The 19443-nt window shown below is 50.6% G+C and overlaps 1 protein-coding gene across 3 annotated transcripts in view; it reads right to left on the bottom strand.

Annotated features, from left to right (window-relative positions):
- Positions 1–1034: 1034 nt before the first annotated feature.
- Positions 1035–19443, bottom strand: part of LOC311601618 (germ cell-less protein-like 2) — a 33904-nt gene continuing 15495 nt past the window's right edge. For all 3 annotated transcript variants that reach the window (XM_084789173.1, XM_084789172.1, XM_084789171.1), the window contains one exon: positions 1035–2939. In XM_084789173.1, coding sequence (XP_084645299.1) covers positions 1338–2939 — 1602 coding nt within the window. In that variant the 3' untranslated portion in view covers positions 1035–1337. The remainder of the gene's footprint in view (positions 2940–19443) is intronic.

The following is a 19443-nucleotide window of genomic DNA, read 5'->3' on the forward strand; positions in this document are numbered from 1 at the left end:
TGCAGGTCTTGGTCTCACAGGTCCACTACAAGCTCACCCTAACACACCCCACTACACCCCCGCACTAATCCCCCCTCAGGCCTCAGCAGTTAACTTAAGTCACATGTGCCCTTCCTGTTTCTGGCCTTTATGAGCTCCTGTTCACACAGCCCAGTCTCACACTGGGGACCTCTGCAGGCACCTGCACTCATGTGCCCACTGCAGCTGTCTGTCCTCCACAGTCCCTGTATTCACATGCCCGATGACTGTTTGCCTTGTTCAGGAATCTGCGATAACACGTTCACTACCCATCTCTGGTCTTGGTCCATAGCTACACTTGCAGGGCTCTGGACATGATGACGTCTGCAGACACACCCACACACTTGGCCATGAAATGATTTATATGTTGATAGCTAGATAACAGGTATAACAGTTGGGTGCAGTGGCGCACGCCTCTAATCCCAACACTTAGAGAGGCAGAGGAAGGCTGATCCCTGAGTTCGAGGACAGCTTGATTGACAAAACAAGTCCAGGACAGCCAAGGCTGCACAGAGAGACCTTGTCTCAAAAAAAAAGATAATAGGTATCATAAAGGTCTATTTTTCACTTCTCTGTTTGTTTATACATTTAAAAATTGCATTTTTGGTATTTACAGTTATATATATATACATGAATATATGTATGTAAACATATATACTATGTACATATATTACATATATAATTCACTTGCTTTTATATCATATAACATGGTAGTTAATTATAAGATATTTATATCTATTTGTGTGCAACTGTAGTTAGAGATAATCAGCAGCAAAAATTAACCAAATCGTACAAAACTGAACTCTCTGGAAAACCAATTCTAAAACACCAATAACCCTATGTTACAGGACATGGAAAAGCTTGATGTTATTTGAAAGCATACATTAGCAGTGACTAATCTCAATTATTCTTTCTTAACCAATGACTTACATAATATTATCATAAAGGCATGGCTCATTACAGTTCTGGCAATGGCGAGGTTTTTATTTTGTTTCAACCTTGGCTAGGGTCAAATCTACTTAACAAGTTCATAGAGAAGATTTTTCCCTGCAAAGATATTCTCTTATTTCCACTGGAAGCTTGACTCTTGCTGGTAAGTGAAAAATCAAAAGACTAGCTTCTTTTGATTTGATTTGACAAATATTTTGTAGAAGGTCAAAGTTTTCTTCATTATTACATGGAAATAAGTTGAAGATGGAAAATTTATTTTTTGATGGTACTAGACTAGTTATCTTTGTCATTTTGTTGGTTATCTTAACTATTCATCATGAGGCCTTCCAATTAAACGTTTTTAAATGATTTCCAAATCCTCATACAGTCTAATACTTGGCAAGGTCTTCGGCAGTTGGTAGTAGGAAGAGGAAATTGCAGAATATGTATAAAGGGAAAGTTAGTGCTGTGTCACCCAACTTCATTACAACATGCTCCTTGTCATCAAGGGTAAGGGTTTTATAACCAGTTGTTTTCCTAAAATCGATTTTCCCATCGGAGTCAAAATGCACCAGAGTTATTCTGAATACTACATTTCTTCTATGATTTAGACAGCGAGAGCCATCACACCACGGATGCCTTTGCTTGAAAATTATGCAGTAACTAGTAAAAGTGACAAGTAAAGGAAAGCTAATTTTGCAGGCTGACCACTTCCAAGAGTATTTACCGTCTTTCCTGATCCTTTTACCGCATCTCATACTACACCTTTCAAGTTCTTCTTCATTGATGGTTTGTGGTCCAATTTCCTTGTCTTGATGTGCGTGAAACAAAGCCAGCCACTGTTGTTTACACACAGAGGACAGCCATGCTGAAGGGATTAGCCGATCTCGCTCGAGAACGCGTGTGGGGGGCAGGTCATAGATGATGTGCTGAAGCCTCAGCTGTTTAAACACCGGCTGGAACATCAGGCCTTCCTCGCTTTCAAGAAAAGACATGCTCCCCAAACGTTCCGTGTTCTGGGAAAGCCAGCTGTTGGTACAATCTACAAGCTGTTCCTCCGAACCTTTCCAGCTTGGATGAAGACAAAGGAACATCCATTCCTTAACTCTGCTGTACACATCGATCTCCTTTCCCATCACTAGTAAATCGGAAGACGATACAAGTAGGTACACAAGCTTTACATCCAGCTCCTTGTAAAGCTGAACTCTTGCATGTGTCATGAAATTGTGAAGAAGCCATTCAAAGCACCTTGTTTTTACATCTTTCAATTCGTGTGTTTCTGCCGCTGCGTAATACGAACACACAGTTTTCATACCGATGGTTTTCTTCATGGTCTCGTTACATTGTTGAATCACGCGCTCTACCTGGAGCAGGCAGGCTGCTGCCAACACATGAGGAACTTGACGAGGTGTTAATGGCAAGTCTTCGTCCAGGTACAAGGAACCGAACACAAAGTTTAAAGACCTTCTATCTATACTCTTGTCCTTAATTCTCAGTTCTATAATGCTGTTGGTCAATTCTTTCCAAGTACCTTTGAGAATATTAGCAAACAAGCCTGATTGACATAAAAATACTTTGTGTAAAAGCCATATTTTCCCTAGAGCACGGATTTTAATGTCACTATCCTCCCCTTTCAAAAATAAGGTTTGGTAGGCATGCCTGGATGCAAACTTGAGTCTTTTTATGCAAAAAATGCCAACTACTTGAAGTAGATTCAGTCCCTGGTTTTCAGATTCACAGATGTCAAAGCTTGATCCCAAATATTCGCAACTGCTGAGTTTGCGCTTGCGGCTCCTTGACGTGAAACTGGGTCCTGGTGTAGCTTCTGGTGGCTCTGGATCCACCAAACTGGAATCCTGGCATCTCAAGATCCGACTGTTTAAAAGCCCCATTGATGAAACCTCCGGGAACCTCTCAAAGACCCTTGCAGAGGTTTCTCTCTCATGGCATAGCTGGAGTCTGGCACCAGTGCCTAGACTCGCTGGGTTTCTCTAAGACAGAGACAATGTCACAGAGAAGGCAGGCCATTATCCATTGTCTATGTCTGCCCTGACCTGTGGCCCCGCCCCCTGACAGCAGGCCCCTTGAAAACTATGCAGTGTATCCTAGCATGCTTACTTCTTCCCTCCCTCTCCCTCACTTTCCCTGTCCCTCCCTCCTTCCCTCCCTCTCTCCCTCCACCTACCTCCTCTCTCTCTCCCTTTCTTCCCTCCTGTTCTCCTTTCCTTCTCTTATTTCTAACTTATCTCCTCCTTTGTCCCCGTCCCTTTCCTCTCCCCCCCCCCTTTCTCCACTGTTTCCTAATGGGTCACACTTGTTGCTTAAGCTGATTTCTGTCATCCAAATAAAGAACTCTACTGCCTCAGCCTTGTAAGCTGAATTTTCTATGATGACAGCCAAGCCAAAGCCACATCGATGAAAGATAAAGGCTGTATATATTACAACTCCCACCCCTGGAGTGTGACGGAGCACTCAACCGTCAGTAGGATTGAATATAATCACTGACCAACAACTTTTAACAATGGAAAGCATCGTTACTGCTTATTTTATTAGCCATTTTTATTACAATAAAAGACAAGTATTAATTTCATGTATGCACGACTCTGACATGAACTCTGGTGCCCCATATTCACCACTTCCCCTTGGTGGGGAGGCCTGGTGGCACTCAGAGAAAGGACAAGCAGGCTACCAAGATGAGGCTTGATAGCCTATGACCATATAGAAGGGGAGGAGGTCCCCCTCTGTCATGGACCTGGAGGAGGGGAATAGGGTGAAAGTGGGAGGGAGGGAGGAATGGGAGGATACAAGTGATGGGATAACAGTTTAGATGAAATCTGAAAAATTAATTAAAAAATTTTTGCATACTATGCTTATTCATATATAGAATAAAAATATATTTACTAGAGGTTCCATATAAATCCAGTTGGGTTAATGTTTATGTGTATGATTGTTTATGTTTTTATTTTAATGATTTGAATTTACTTATTCAGTTTCTGTGGGACAAGCTTACTGTAAATAAATTGCAATTCTTTTCTTAGATTTATTTATTTATTGTGTATGCAGTGATCTCCCTGCATGTACTCCTGTAGGCCAGAAGAGGGCACCAGATCTCATAAGAGATGGTTGTGAGTGAGTCACCATGTGGTTGCTGGGAAATGAACTCAGGACCTCTGGAGGAAGCCCCAGTGCTCTTAACTGCTGAGCCTTCCCTAGAGCCCCTAAATTACAAGAATGGTACAGCTGGATTTGGGGGTAGATCAATTCCCATTTTCCTGAGGAACCAACCCACAGAGTGCCTTAGTAGCTGTATAAGTTTTCACAAATGAAACATAGGGGAAATATAGAAAGCATTATTTCAGGCTTAGAAGATGAGTGAGCACAGTAGAAAAAAATGTGGAAAGAAATAGGAAAGCATTTTTATTAAAACACAAATTATCAGTGAGAGTACACATAACAATAACAAAGTCAGTAACTTGCTTACCACAACTAACATGTACATTTTAATAATAACTTTAAATATCAATGGCCTCCGTCTCCAATCCAAAAACACAGACTGAGGGCATCAGTAAATGAAATCTACCCGCTGGCTGCCTGCAAGAAACACATCTCAGTTTTGTAGACAGGCACAGATTCTTTTCTTTTCCTTCCTCCCTTCCTCTCCTTCCTTTTTGGTTTTTCAAGACAGGATTTCTCTGTGCAGTCTGGGCTGTCCTGGAACTTAGTCTGTAGACCAGCGCTAGCCTCAAACTCACAGAGATCCACCTGCTTCTGTCTCCTGAGTCCTGGGATTAAAGGTGTGCGGCACCATGTTCAGCAATAGGCACAGCTTTAGAATCAAAGGATAGTTTAAACTATTCCAGTCAAATGACAAAAGGAAGTAACAAGGTACCCCTATCCCAATATGTGAAAAAAAAAACCCAGACTTCAAAATGAAGCTAATTTAAAATGACAAAACGGAAACTTCATTCTAGCCAAGAGGGCAGTTAACCAGGAAAGCATTACTCTCCTAAACTTAATAGTTTCACACTCAGGGGTGCCCAGTGTTATATTGTAAAAATGTACTAGAATTAAAGCCCGATTAACATCAATTAATTAAGAATTTATTTCAATACCCACCTTCTCTAATAGATCGTGTGAAGAAGAAATAGAGAAATACAATATTAATTGACATTAACACATCAGTAGGATTTTATAGATATCTACGGACTATTCTAGTGAAACACCAAAGAACACACAATCTACTCAGCAGTACATTGAAGTGTTTCTAAAATACAGCCCATCAGGGGACACAAAATAAATCTTTACAGATTCAATGAGATTGGAATCAATTTTTGTATTCTATGTGAACAAATGCAACAAAGGTTAAAATTGACAGGAAAAAAGAAAGAAAGAAAGAAAGAAAAAAAGAAAGAAAGAGGAAAACCCACAATGCAGTAAATACACAAACACTTGGGATTACCAACTCATTGTATAGTGGTGAATGAGTCAAAGAAGAAATCAAGAAATAAATTTATTCCTGAAATTAAGTGAAAACAAAAACACAGCATAATAATGCCCTTGAGACACACTGGAAGTGGTCCTATGAGGAAGTGTCTACACTAAAAAATTAGAAAGATCTAGTGTATTTTGTTTTATGTTGAGGTCTTTGATCTGCTTCAACTTGAGTTTTGTGTACAGTGATAAATACGGATCTATTTGCATCCATCTACAGAATGAGAAAAGATCTTTACCAGACACACACCTGATAGAGAGCTAATATCTAACATATATGAAGCACTCAATAAACTAGACACTAGCAAACCATATAATCTAAATAAAAATGGAATCTAGAGCTAAACAGAGAATTCTCAACAGAGGAATCTCTAATGGCTGAGAAACACTTAAAGAAATGTTCAATGTCCTTAGTCATGATGGAAATGCAAACCAATGTGACTCTGAAATTCCATCTTATATCCATTAAATTTGCTAAGATCAAAGACTCAAGGGACAGCACATGCTGGAGAGGATGTGGAGAAAAGGAAACGCTCCTCCATTGCTGGTGGGAGTGCAATCTTGGACAACCACTTTGGAAATCAATCTGGCACTTTCTCGGGAATTTTGGGACTAGCTTTACCTCAAGACCTAGCTATACCACTGCTGGTCATATACCAAAAAGATGCTTCTCCGTATATACCACAAGAATATGCTCAACTATGTTCAGAGAACATTATAGCCAGGATCTGGAAATAACCGAGATGTCCCTCAACCAAAGAACGTATAAAGAATCATATGACCACTGCCCCCATATGTCTTCTGCAGGCACCTGCACTCACATGCTTGCTGCTATCCTGTCCTGTGCAGGAACCTTCACTCACATGCACTCTGCCTTCCTGGCCTCCTCATGCACCTGCAGTAACATACACAGTGGTCGCATATGTCCTCTAGGTGCTTGGGCCCCCAAACCCTCAGACCCATGTGACCTTAGTAAGCATCTGAATCCACATGCCACTGCCTCCAACAGTCTTCTGTACACACCTGCACTCATGTGTCCACTGCATTCTTCTGTCTTTGAGGACACCTAGGATGACTGTCACACTGCCCCTCTGTCCTCTGCAGGAACCTGAACTCACACACTCCCTTCACCATCTGGCCTGGCCAGGCAGGAGCACTGACATATCTACTGACACCCTGGGCACTGCAGGCACCTGCACTCACATGCGCCTTTCTTCTTCTCTTCCCCACACTCAACTGCACACACGTGACCACTGGCCCCACTGCCTATGCATGTACATACACTCCAGCACCACTTTCCTCCTATGTCCTCTGTAGTCTCCACACTCATGTGTCCATTGGCCTTCTCTATCCTCTCCAGACACTGTTACTCATGTACCTAATGAGTGCCTTGCCTGGGCAAAAGTCTGCACTAACTTGCTCACTGCACACCTCTGCTCTTGTTGCTAGCTACACTCACAAGCACACTGCCCTTCTGGCATCTGCAGCCACTGCAATCACATGGCCACCCCCTCATGCCATCTGCAGACAAGTGAACTCACGTACCCCCTACTCCACTTAGCCCTCGGAAGGCATCTTCTCTGACATGGCCACTCTACCCTGCTGGCTTCAGCAGGCAACTCTATTTACTTGTCACTACCCTCATGTGTGTTTAGCACCCACCTGCAGTCATAAGCCCACTGCTATCCTGTCCTCTGCATGAACAAACACTCACATGCCTACTGCCTGCCCTAGCCTCTGCAGGAACCCACACTCACATGCACACTGCCCCACACTTGCCTCTTCAGGCATCTGCACTCACATGTCCACTGAACTCCTCGTCTGTGGTCCTGTGTGCACATATGGCCACTGACCACCATGGCCCCTTAGGCACCTGCACTCACATGCCACTTTCCTACCTTGCAATCTGCAGGTCCATGTGCTCACATACACACTGCCCCCTGATGGTCACAGCAGGCAACTGCACTCACTTTCCCACAGCACCCCTCTGCCCTTTATAGACAGCTGTATTCACATCCCCAAGGCTGCCTGGCCTCTGCAGGCGTGTGCAATAACATGTTTATGGCCCAGCTCTGGTCTTAGCAAGCACATTCACAACATATCCGTCCACATCCTCCCTTTGCTCTGCACTCACATACAAACTGCCTGCTTTCTCCTCTGCAGTCACCTGTACACAACTGCACGTGGCATCTCTCTGGCCTCTGAAGACACACATACTCACATGCCCAGTGACTGCCTGGCCTGTGCAGGAATCTGCACTAACATGCCCACTGCCCACAGCTTGTGTATTCACTTAGCTGTACTCACATGCACACTGCTCTCCTGGCATCTTTTGGCACCTGCATTCTCATTCCCACTACGCTCCTGGCATCTGCTGGATCGTGCACTCACATACTCACTGCTCCACATGGGCCTCTGATGGCTCCTGTGCATAAATGGCCCCTTCACACTGGCATCAGCAGGCACCCACAGTCACATGTCATCGCCCCCATTTGCCTGTACTGGCACCTGCACTCTCATGCCCAATGCCCTACTCTGGCCTCTGTAGGAACCTACATTGATGTGACCACGGCCCCACTGCTCTCTGAATGCACCTGTTCTCACATTCTCGCTGCTCTCCTCTGTCCTCTGCAGGCTCCTGTGCTCACATACCCACTGCCTTTCCCTGGCCTCTGGAGGTATTTCTATTCACATGCCTGCGGGCCCAGTACATCTTCTTCAGGCAGCTGCATTCACATACTCATGGCTTTCGTGTCCTTTGCACGGATTTCTCTCACTGGCCAAGTCCTCCACAGGTCTTGTGCCAGCAGATGCACTCATGTGCTCACTGCCAGACCATGTTGGCACCAGCACTCACAGTCCAACCTCACACATCTGACACACTCCTGGGTAAGCTGGTATCCTGTCCTCAGCAGGAACGAGAACTCACAGGCCCTCTGCATTCATCTACATCTACAGGTCTCCTGACATCCTGGCCTCTGCAGGTAGCTGGACACACATGCCCACTGGCCCTCTGTGGCCTCCTCAGGCGCCTGAACTCTAATCAAAACTACCCTCCACTATGCCATGCATGAACTTGCACCCACATGCACATTGCCTTGATGGTGTCTGATGACACCTGAACTCAAATACCCACTGCCTTGATGGCACGTGCACTCACATGCTAACTGCCAGCCCTTGATGACACTTGCACCCACAACCCAGCCCCTCACATGTAATCTTTGGAAGACCATAAGTGCTCATGGGCAAACTGCTATCCTGTCCTCAGCAGGGATGTGGGCTCACAGGCCCTCCTCCTCTCTCTGACCTCTGCAGGCAGCTACACCTACATGTGAATTGGGACCCTGTTCTATGCTGGACTCTGCCGAAACCCTGTCTTCTGCTGACACCTGTACCCACATGCCCACTGTCCCCATCTGGCCTTTGTAGGCACCTGCCATCAAGTGCCCACTGTACTTTTCTGTCTTTCAGGAAACCTAGCATCACTGACCCACCGCTTCTCTGTCCTCTGGAGGCACCTGCACTCACATGCCCATTGCTTCCTCTGGCCTCATCAGGAAACAGCACACCCATGCCTGTTGCATTGTCAGGCCACTCTATAAACCTGCACTCAGTGCAACCTACAACTGCTGAAAGCTGCTGAGACATGAACTCATGAAACCACTGCCATTCTTTCCTCTGCAGGTGCCTGAACTCACAAGCGTCCGTCCCCTTCTGGGCTCTGCAGACATCTGCACTTACATGTCCACCTATACCCTGGGCACTGCAGGCACTTGGATCTCAGGCTGAGTGTTCTTCTCTGGCTTCTGCAAACACTGGCCCTCACATGCATACTGCCCCTCTTGTCCCCTGCAGGCAACAGCACTCATGTGCCCACTGCCATCCTGTCCTCTAATGAGCAAACTCTCACATGCCTACTGACTGCCCTAGCCTTTGCAAGAACCCACACTCACATGCACACTGCTTTACACTTACCTCTACAGGCATCTGCACTCACATGTCCACTGAACTCCTCGTCTGCAGTCACGTGTGCGCATATGGCCACTGACCACCATGGCTCCTTAGGCACCTGCACTCTGATGCTACTGTCCCACTCTGCTCTCTGCAGGTACATGTGTTCACATACACACTGCCCCCCTCTGGCCACAGCAGGCAGTTGCACTCACTTTCCCACTATACCTCTGCCCTTTATAGGCACATACCAATGCCACATCCTGGCCTCACCTGGCAACTGTACTGACATGGCAACAGGAACCCTGCCCTCTGCAGGCACCTAGACACACATGCCCACTGCCCTTCTCTGGCCTCCCACCTGTGCCCATTGAAGGCATCTACACTTATGTGTCCACTGACACTCTGGGGTCTGCACACACTTAGAATCATAGACCCACTGCTCTCCTCTGGCCTCTCAGGCAGCTGCACTCACAAGGACAATGGCTCTCATGTGGCCTCTATAGGGAGCTATATTTCCAAGCCCGCCCCCTCTGTCTTGCCTTTGCAGAAAGTTGAAGTCAGAATCCCACTTCCCAACTCTGACCATTGCAAGCATCTACACCTACATGTCCACGGAGACCCTGGTGTATGCAAGCACCTGGAAACACATACCCATTGCTCTCCTCTGGCCTCTGCAGGCAGCTGCGCTCACAAGGACAATTGCTCTTCTCTGGCCTTTATATGGACCTGCACTCCCATGGCAACTGGCTCTGCCTGGCCTCTGCTGGCACCTCTATTCTCATGCCCACTGCCATGTTGCCCTGGAATCTCCTGGCACCTGGGCTCCCATACCCACTTCCACATTCCCCGGCCTCTGCAGACACCTGTGCTCCTATGCCCACTGCCCCTTCCCCTGAACTGTGCAGGCAGCTGCATTCTATGCCCAATTCCTCACTCTGGTCTCTGCAGTTATCTGAAAGAACACGCCCACTGCACTCCTGTCCTCTGCAGGCAGCTGTGTTCAATACCCACTGACTTCTCTGACCTCTGCAGGCCCCCACTCTCACGTGCCCACTGCCCCACTGTGTTCTCTCCAGCTCCCTGCATCTCATGGGCACTGCCCTTCTCAGGTCTCATGGGCAACTCTACTCACATGCACACTGCTGCTTTTTGACCACTGCAGGCACCTGTATTCCAATGCCCCTGTCTGATTCTGGCATACACACTTACCCGCCCTCACAAAACCAGTGCTTTACTCTGGCCTCAGCAGGTCCCTACAATCACATACACAATGTTTCAATCTGTCCTCCTCAGGGACCTGCACCCATATACCCACCATCACCATCTTATGTCTGCAGGCACCTCGACTCATCTGCTCACTGCCCACTTTTTTCTTCTATAGGAATGTGTGGTCATCAGCTAAATTTCAGCTCTCTTCAGCACCTTAACTCACAGTCCAATCTCCAAACCAGCCATCTGGAGGCCCCTAGACTCCTGGACTAGCTGCTGTCCTGTCCTCAGCAGGAATGTGAACTCACGTGCCAACTTCTGCTCTCTGACCCCTGCAGGCATCTACAATTCTGTGCTATTGGAACCATGTTCTTTCCAAGAATCTGCCCCAACATGTCAAGTGAAACCCTGTCCTCTGCAGGCATGTGAACACACATGCCCACTGCCCCTCTCTGGCCTCTGTATGCATTATACACTGTTGTCCATTTAGCCTTCTGAAGGATCCTGCATTCAAAAGTGCCATGAGCTGCTACAGCAGCAGGCACCTGCACTCTCATGTCCACTGTCTCCTTCCCCTCTACAGGCACCTGCACTCTCATGCCCTCTGTCTCCTTCCCCTCTACAGGCACCTGCACTCTCATGCCTACTGTCCACCTTCCCTGCTACAAGCACCCACACTTTCATGTGCATGCCCACCTTTGGCTACCACCGGCATCTGCATCTACCTGCCTTCTGACACTGTGGGATCTTCACTCACCTGGACTCACAGTCAAACTGCCACATTCTGGCCTCTGCAGAGACCTCTACTCACATCCTCACTGCCTCTCAAATGTCTATGTAGGCATCTTCTCTGACACTGTCACTCCACCCTGTGCCATCAGCAGGCAACTTTATTTCCATGTCACTACCCTCCTGTGTCTTCAGCAGGCACCTGCATTCACATGCTAACTGCTGTCCTGTCCACTGCAGGACCCCACCCTCTTATTCACACTCTCTCTTCTGTCCTCTGAAGACTCCTGACATCACAGGCCCACTGCCCCTTGCAGTCCTGCACTCACATGCCCATTGAAGCCTTCCATCCTCAGAGCACACTGCACTGTCATGCCCAATGACATCATCTGTCTTCTGCAGTCAACTGCACTCCTGTGCCCACTGCCATCCTGTCCTCTGCGTGAACACTCACATGCCTACTGCCTGCCCTAGCCTCTGCAGGAACCCACACTGACTTGCACACTGCTCCACACTTGCCTCTACAGGCATCTGCACCCCCATGTCCACTGAACTCCTAGTCTGCAGGCACGTGTGCTCATATGGCCACTGACCACCATGATGCCACTGTCCCACTCTGCTCTCTACAGGGACATGTGCTTACATACGCACTGCCCCCCTCTGGCCACAGCAGTGAGCTGCACTCACTTCCCCATTGCACCTCTTTGCCCTCTAGAGACACCTGCACTCAATGGCTGCCTAGCCTCTGCAGGAGTCTGTACTAACATGTCTACTGCCCAGCTCTGCTCTTTGCATGCACCTGCACTCCCATGCCTACATCCTCCCTTTGGCTCTGAACTCACAAACTACCTTTCTCCCCTGCGGAAACACGCATTCACGTGCCCACAGCATCTCTCTGGCCTCTGCAGGCACCTGCACTCACATGCCCATGTCTTCTTCTATACCCAGCAGTCACCTGCCCTCCTATGGCCACTGCCCTCTTGTCTCTGCTGCACCCACATATCGATGCCCAGCCTCTGCACTCAGATGCACTCACTTGTCAATTGTACCTCGCTGGCCTCTCTAGACACCTGCACACATATGACCAGTGAGTGGCTGCCCTGTTTTGCATTCTCTGCTGACATCCTCACTGTCAGAAGCTGGTCTTCTCATTTAGCTACATTCACATGCACACTGTTCTCCTGTTTTATCTGGAATCACCACAGATATTCCCCCTGCCCTCCTGGCATCTGCAAACACATGCACTCACATGCCCACTGCTCCATACAGCCCTCTAAAGGCTCCTGCACTCAAAAGCCCACTGTCCCCTGGCATCTCTAGGCACCAGAAGACACATGCCCACTGTCTCCCCTTTGCCCTTACTGACACCTGCACTCTCATGCCCAATGCCCACCTCTGGCCTCTGCAGGAATCTGCACTCACATATCCACTGCACTCTTGGCCTCTGAAAGGCCTCTCATTGGTCCCTTCACTGAATAGGCTGTCCCAAGCAGAGTCTTAGGGTGCAATGCCCATAGAAGCCAGAGAGGGGCAGCGAACATGTGTGTTCACAGTGGGCCTGTGAGTGGACTTGTCTGCAGATGGCAAGATGGCCCTAGGCATACAAGTGCACCTATGGGCTAACACCAGAGTTGGGCAGTGGACTTGTCAGTGCTGATTCCTGAACAAGCCAGGGACTCACTGCGTGTAGGCATACGGGTATTGTGTAGTTTAAATTCTGATTTTTTCCCAAGGCGAATATACAAAACTTCAATTGTCGTTGAAAAATTTATTTGTATGCTAAGATAAACAAACTCCCGTGGAATCCAGAAGCACAGTGTCACTGTGTCTTTCAGTTTTTTCAAGACAGAAAATCATCTTGTTTACTCTTAAAACCTCCCCTTAAGGACTGTACTGTCTTAGACCCAGCTTCCCTTCCAAGCCTTGCAAGTTCAGAGGCTTGGAGCATTTCAGTCTGGCTCTGGCTCCTGCTTCCACACGCACTCACATACCCACTGTCCCCCAAGTCCTCTGCACTCACCTACACTCATGTGCCCATTACACATCTCTGGCCTCTCCAGACACCAGCACTCTGCAGGCAAATACATCCCGTAACCAATGCCCGGCTATGTCCTCTGTTCTCACTTACACTCACGTGTCAATTGCGCCTCTGTGGTGGCTCTGCACAACAGCGCTCTGCAGGCACATACACTCCATAACCAGTGCCCCACTTTGTCCTCTGTGATCCCCTACACCCATGTGCCCACAGCTCTTCTCTGGCCTCTCTGGATATGTGCACTCATATTTGTAATGGCTGCCTGGAATGTTCCACAATTTCCATTTACAATTCCTCCAACCACATCTGGTCTTGGTGCTCAGCCCCACTCACATGCCTGCTGCCTACCTACCATCTGCAGGCATGTACACGCACATGCCCACTGCTCCACGTAGCCTTTGAAGGATCCTGAACACACATGCTAACTGCCTTTCTGTGCAGGTACCAGCAGTCACATGCCCACTGCCTCCATTGTGACTGTATAAGCACATGCACAGTCATGACCACTGCCCCCTTCTGGCCTCTGCAGGGATCTGCACTCACCTGCCCACTGCATTCTTGGCCCTTAGATGGTACCTGTGCAAATGTTGACACTGGGCACCCTGGCCTCAGCAGGCACCTACACACACATATACCCAATGACCCACTCTGCTCTCTGCATGGACATGCTCTCACATGGCCTCAGCAGACACCTGTACTAACAAAGCCACTGGCCCCAGCAGGCATTTTCAGAGACAGGCTCTCATATGCACAGTGTCCCTTTAAGCTTTTTGCTGGCCCCTGCACTCACATATCCACTGCCTCCTCAGGCCTCTGAAGGCATCTGAAACCATATTACTGACCGCCACCAGATGTCTTCTGTAGGCACCTGCACTCACATGCTCCCTGCTATCCTGTCCTCTGCAGGAACCTCCACTCACATACACACTGCCATTCCTGGCCTCTGCACGCACCTGCAGTAACATACACAGGCCTCTACCCTCTATGTCCTCTGTCCCAGGCCTCTGTCCTCAGGCCTCAGGCCTCTGCCCTCAGGCCTCACCCCCTTTTCCCACTGATCTCTCTATTTTCTTTTGTCCCCTGCTCCTACCATCAGCCCTTTGCCCTCTGCCTCTGCCCTCTAACCTCTACCTCTCACTCTGCTCTCTCCCTCTGCCATCCCTCTCTGCCCTCTTCTTCTACCCTCTGCTTGGGCATCAGCCTCATACCCTTTGCCTAATACACTGTGCCTTTGTGCTCTGCTATTTGACCACTGCAATCTGTGCCTGCCTTCTGCCCTCTGTCCTCTGCCTCTGCCTCCTTGCTCTGCCTCTGCCCTTGCCCTCTGCCTCTGCCCTTGCCCTCTGCCTCTGCCTTCTGCCCACTGCCCTCTGCCCTCTGCCCTCTACCCTTCTGCCTCTACCCTTTGACCTCTGCCTCTAAATCTGCTCTCTGCCTCTGCCCTCTGCTTCTGTTTCGGCCTTCTGCCTCTGGCCTCTGCTTATGCTTATAGCCTCTGCCTCTGCCTCTAAATCTACCTCTGCCCTCAGTGCTCAGGCCTCTGCCCTCTGGCCTCAGGCCTCTGTCTCTGCCCTCTGGCCTCTGTCTCTGCCCTCTGGCCTCTTGCCACTGTTCTCAGCCCTCTGTCTCTGCCCTCAGGTCTCAGGCTTCTGCCCACAGGCCTCCAGCCTCAGGCCTCTCCCTCTGCCCTCTGCCTCTTCCTACTGGCCTCTGCTCTCAGGGATCAGGCCTATGCCATCAGGTCTCTGTCCCCAGGAAAATTCCTTCAGGTATTTGTCTTCAGCCCTTTGCCCTCTGGCCATGGCCTCTGCTCTCAGCCCTCTGGTCACTGCCCTCTGGCCTCTGCACTCATGTTTCTGCCTTGTTCCTCAGTCTTCTGCCTGTTTCCTCAGGCCTCTGCCATCAGCTTCAGGCCTCTCTTCTCAGGCCTCTGATTTAAGGCAGGGTCAAGCTTCCACCCTTAGGCCTTTTCAGTTAGGCCTACAACCTCTGTCCTCAGGCCTCTGACCTCAGGCCTCAGGCCTCTGCCCTCAGGCCAATGACCACAGGCCTCAGGCCTCTGCCCTCAAGCCAATGACCTCAGACCTCAGGCCTCTGCTCTCAGGCCAATGACCTCAGGCCTCAGGCCTCTGCCCTCAGGCCTCTGTCCTCAGGCCTCAGGCTTCTGCCATCAGGCCTCAGGCCTTTCTTCCAAGGACTCTGCACTCAGGCCTTACCTCCTTTGCCCTTTGATCTCTCCATTTTCTTCTGTCCTCTGCTCCTACCATCAGCATTTTGCCCTCTGCCTCTGCACTCTAACCTCTACCTCTCACCCTGCTCTCTCCCTCTGCCATCTCTCTCTGCTGTCTTCTTCTAAATTCTGCCTGGGCATCTGCCTGATACCATTTGCTTCTGCCTTCTACACTCTGCCTTTGTGCTCTGCACTTTGAACACTGCAATATGCCCCTGCCTTCTGCCCTCTCCCTCTGCCTCTGCTCTCTCTTTCTGCCTCTGCCTTTGCCTCTGCCTGTACCTCTGCCTGTGCCTCTGCTCTCTGCCCTATGCTTCTGCCTTCTGCCTATAGCCTCTGCCTCTGCCTCTGCCTCTGCCTCTAAATGTGCCTCTGACTTCTGAGCTCAGGCCTCTTCCCACAGGCCTCTGCCTCTGCCCTCTGACCTTTGTCCTCTACCCTCAGGACTCTGCCTCTGCCCTTAGGCCTCAGGACTCTGCTGTCAGGCCTGTGCCCACAGGCCTCACTCAGGTCACTGCCCTAAGGCCTCTTTCCTCTTTCCTCAAGCCTCTGTGTCTCTCCTCTGCCTCTGCCTACAGGCCTCTGCTGTCAGGGATCAGGCCTGTGCCATTAGGCCTCTTCCCCCTTGCAAATTCCTTCAGGCCTCAGGTCTCTGCCCTCTGGCCTCCTGCCTCTGCCCTAAGACCAATGCCCTCGGGCCTCTGGCATCAGTGCTCTGACCTCAGGCCTCAGGCCTCTGACCTTAGGCATTAGGCCTCTACCTTCAGGCCTCAGGCCTCTGCTCTCAGGCCTCTGCCACCTGCCTCAGGCCTCTCTTCTCAAGCCTCTGACTTCAGGCAGGGTCAAGCCTCTGCCCTTAGTCCTTTTTAGTTGGGCCTATGTCCTCTGTCCTCAGGCATCTGTTCTCAGGCCAATGCCTTCAGGCCTCTGGCCTCAGGCCTCTTACCTCAGGCCTCAAGCCTTTGACCTTAGGTATCAGACCTCTACCCTCAGACCCTGCTCTGCTCTTTGACCACTGCAATCTGCCCCCTGCCTTCTGCCCTCTCCCTCTGCCTCTGCTCTAAATCTACCCTCTGGCCTCTGCTTATACCTAAATTCTCTGTCTCTACCTCTAAATCTGCCTCTGCCCTCAGAGCTCAGGTGTCTGCCCTCAGGCCTCAGGTCACTGCTCTCTGCCCTCAGGCCACTGCCTCTGCCCTCAGGCCTCTGGTCACTGCCCTCGGGCCTCAGGCTTTTGCCTCTGCCCTCTGTCTCTGTCTGTGACCACAGGCCTCTGTGGTCCTCTGTAGGTCCTCTCACGCCTCTGCCATCAGGCCTTAGCCCTCTCTTCTCAGACCTCTTCCCTCAGGCCTCAGGCCTCTGCCCTCAGGCCTCACACCCTTTGCCCTCTGATCTCTCCATTTTCTTCTGTCCTCTGCTCCTACCATCAGCCCTTTGCCCTCTGCCTCTGCCCTCTAACCTCTACCTCTGACCCTGCTCTCTCCCTCTGCCATCTCTCTCTGTCCTCTTCTTCTTTCTGCCTGGGCATCTGCCCCATAGCCTTTGCTTCTGACTTCTATACTCTGCCTTTGTGCTCTGCCCTTTGACCACTGCAATCTGCCCCTGCCTTCTGCCTCTGCTTCTGCCTATGCCTTTGTCCCTGCCTCTTCTCTTCCTCTGCCCTCTGCCTCTGCCTCTGCCTCTTCCCTTCTGGCTCTTTCCTGTGCCTATGCCCCTCTGCCTCTGCCCTCTACCCTTTGCCCTCTGCTTCTGCTTCCACTTCTACCTTCTGCCTGTGGCCTCAGCTTATGCCTGTAGCCTCTGCCTCTGCCCTCTGCCCTCTGCCCTTTGCCCTCTGCCTCTGCCCTCTGCCCTTTGCCCTCTGCCTCTGCCCTCTCCCTCTACCCTCTGCCCTCTGCCCCTGCCCTCTATCCCTCCCTTCTGCCTCTGCACCTCTACCCTCTGCCTTCTGTCCTCTTCCTCTGCTTCTCCTTCTCCCTCTGCCTTTGCCCTCCGGCTCTGCCTCTGACTCTGCTTCTGCCCTCTGCATGTGCATCTCTACCTCTGCTTCTGTCCTCTACCCTCTGCATCTGCCTTCTGCCACCAGTTCCCTGCTTCTACTCTCTGCCATAGCCACTGTGTCTACCTCTGCCCTCTGCCTCTCTCTCTTCCCTCTCCCTCTCCCTCTGACTCTGCCACTGCCCTCTGTTTCTGCTTCTGCCTCTAGCCTCTGCCTCTGCCTCTAAATCTGCCTCTGCCCTCAGAGCTCAGGCCTCTGACCTCTGACCTCTGTCCTCTACCCTCTGCCATCAGTACTCTGCCTCAGGCCTCAGGTCACTGTCATAAGGCCTCTTTCCTCAGGCCTCTGCCTCTCCCTTCTGCCTCTGCCTACAGGCCTCTGCTCACAGGGATCAGGCCTCTGCCATCAGGCCTCTGCCCCCATGCAAATTCCTTCCGGTCTCTGGCTTCAGCCCTTTGCCTGTTGGCCTTGGCTTCTGCCCTCTGGCCTCTGCACTCATGTCTCCTCCTGTTTACTCAGGCCTCTGCCATTGGCCTCAGGCCTCTCTTCTCAGGCCTCTGACCTAAGGCAGGGTCAAGCCTCTGCCCATAGGCCTTTTCAGTTAGGCCTACATCCTCTGTCCTCAGGCCTCTGCCCGCAAGCTTCTTCCCTCCAGCCTCTGCCCTCAGGCCTCTGGCCTCTGCCATAAGGCCAATGCCCTCAGGCCTCTGGCCTCAGTTCTCTGACCTTAGACATCAGTCCTCTACCCTCTGGCCTCAGGCCTCTCTTCTCAGGCCTCTGACCTCAGGCAGTGTCAAGCCTCTGCCCTTAGTTCTTTTCAGTTAGGCCTACATCTTCTGTCCTCAGGCCTCTGCCCTCAGGCCTCAGGCCTCTGCCCTCAGGCCTCTGCCTTCTGGCCCCAGCCTCTTCCTTAAGGGCAATGCTTTCAGGCCTCTGGAACCAGACCTCAGGCCTCTCTTCTCAGACCTCTGCCCGCAGGCCTCACCCCTTTGCCTTTTCATCTCTCCATTTTCTTCTGCCCTCTGCTCCTACCATCAGCCCTTTGCCCTCTGCCTCTCCCCTCTAACCTCTACCTCTGACCCTGTTCTCTCCCTCTGCCATCTCTCTCTGCCCTCTTCTTCTTCCTTCTGCCTGGCCATCTGCCTCATACCCTTTGCTTCTTCCTTCTACACTCTGCCTTTGCGCTCTGCCCTTTGACCATTGCAATCTGTGCCTGCCTTCTGCCCTCTTCCTGTCCCTCTGTCTCTGCCTCTCCCCCTCCCTCTGCCCTCTGCCTCCAGTGTGTCTGTCCTCTTCATCTGCTTCTGTCTCTGCCCTCTGCATCTGCCTCTAAATCTGCCTTCTGGTTCTGCTTCTGCTTCTGCCCTCTTCCCTCTGCTCTCTGCCTCTGCATCTGCCTCTGCCTTCTACCTCTGCCCTCTGCCTCTGCCTCTGCCTCTCCCTCTGCCCTCTGCCCTCTGACCTCTGACCTCTGCCTCAGCATCTCTGCCCTCTGTCTTAGCCTCTGCTTTCTCTTCTCTCCCTCTTCCTGGCCCTCTGCCTCTGCTTCTGACTTTGCACTCTGTCCTCTGTCTGTGCATCTCTGCCTCTGCCTCTGCCTCTGTCTCTGCCCTCTGCCTCTTCCACTACCCTCTGCCTTTGCCTGTACTTCTGTCTCTGCCACTGCCTCTGCTTCTGCTTGTGCTCTCTGCCTCTGCCTCTGCCTCTGGCCTCTGGCCTCTGGCCTCTGGCCTCTGGCCTCTGCCTCTGCCTCTGACCTCCACCTCCGCCTCTGCCTCTGACCTCCGCCTCTGGCCTCTGGCCTCTGCCTCTGGCCTCTGCCTCTGCCTCTGGCCTCTGGCCTCTGCC

This window comes from Acomys minous (assembly GCF_964271855.1).
Source record: "Acomys minous genome assembly, chromosome: 7".
NCBI classification, from domain to species: Eukaryota; Metazoa; Chordata; class Mammalia; order Rodentia; family Muridae; genus Acomys; species Acomys minous.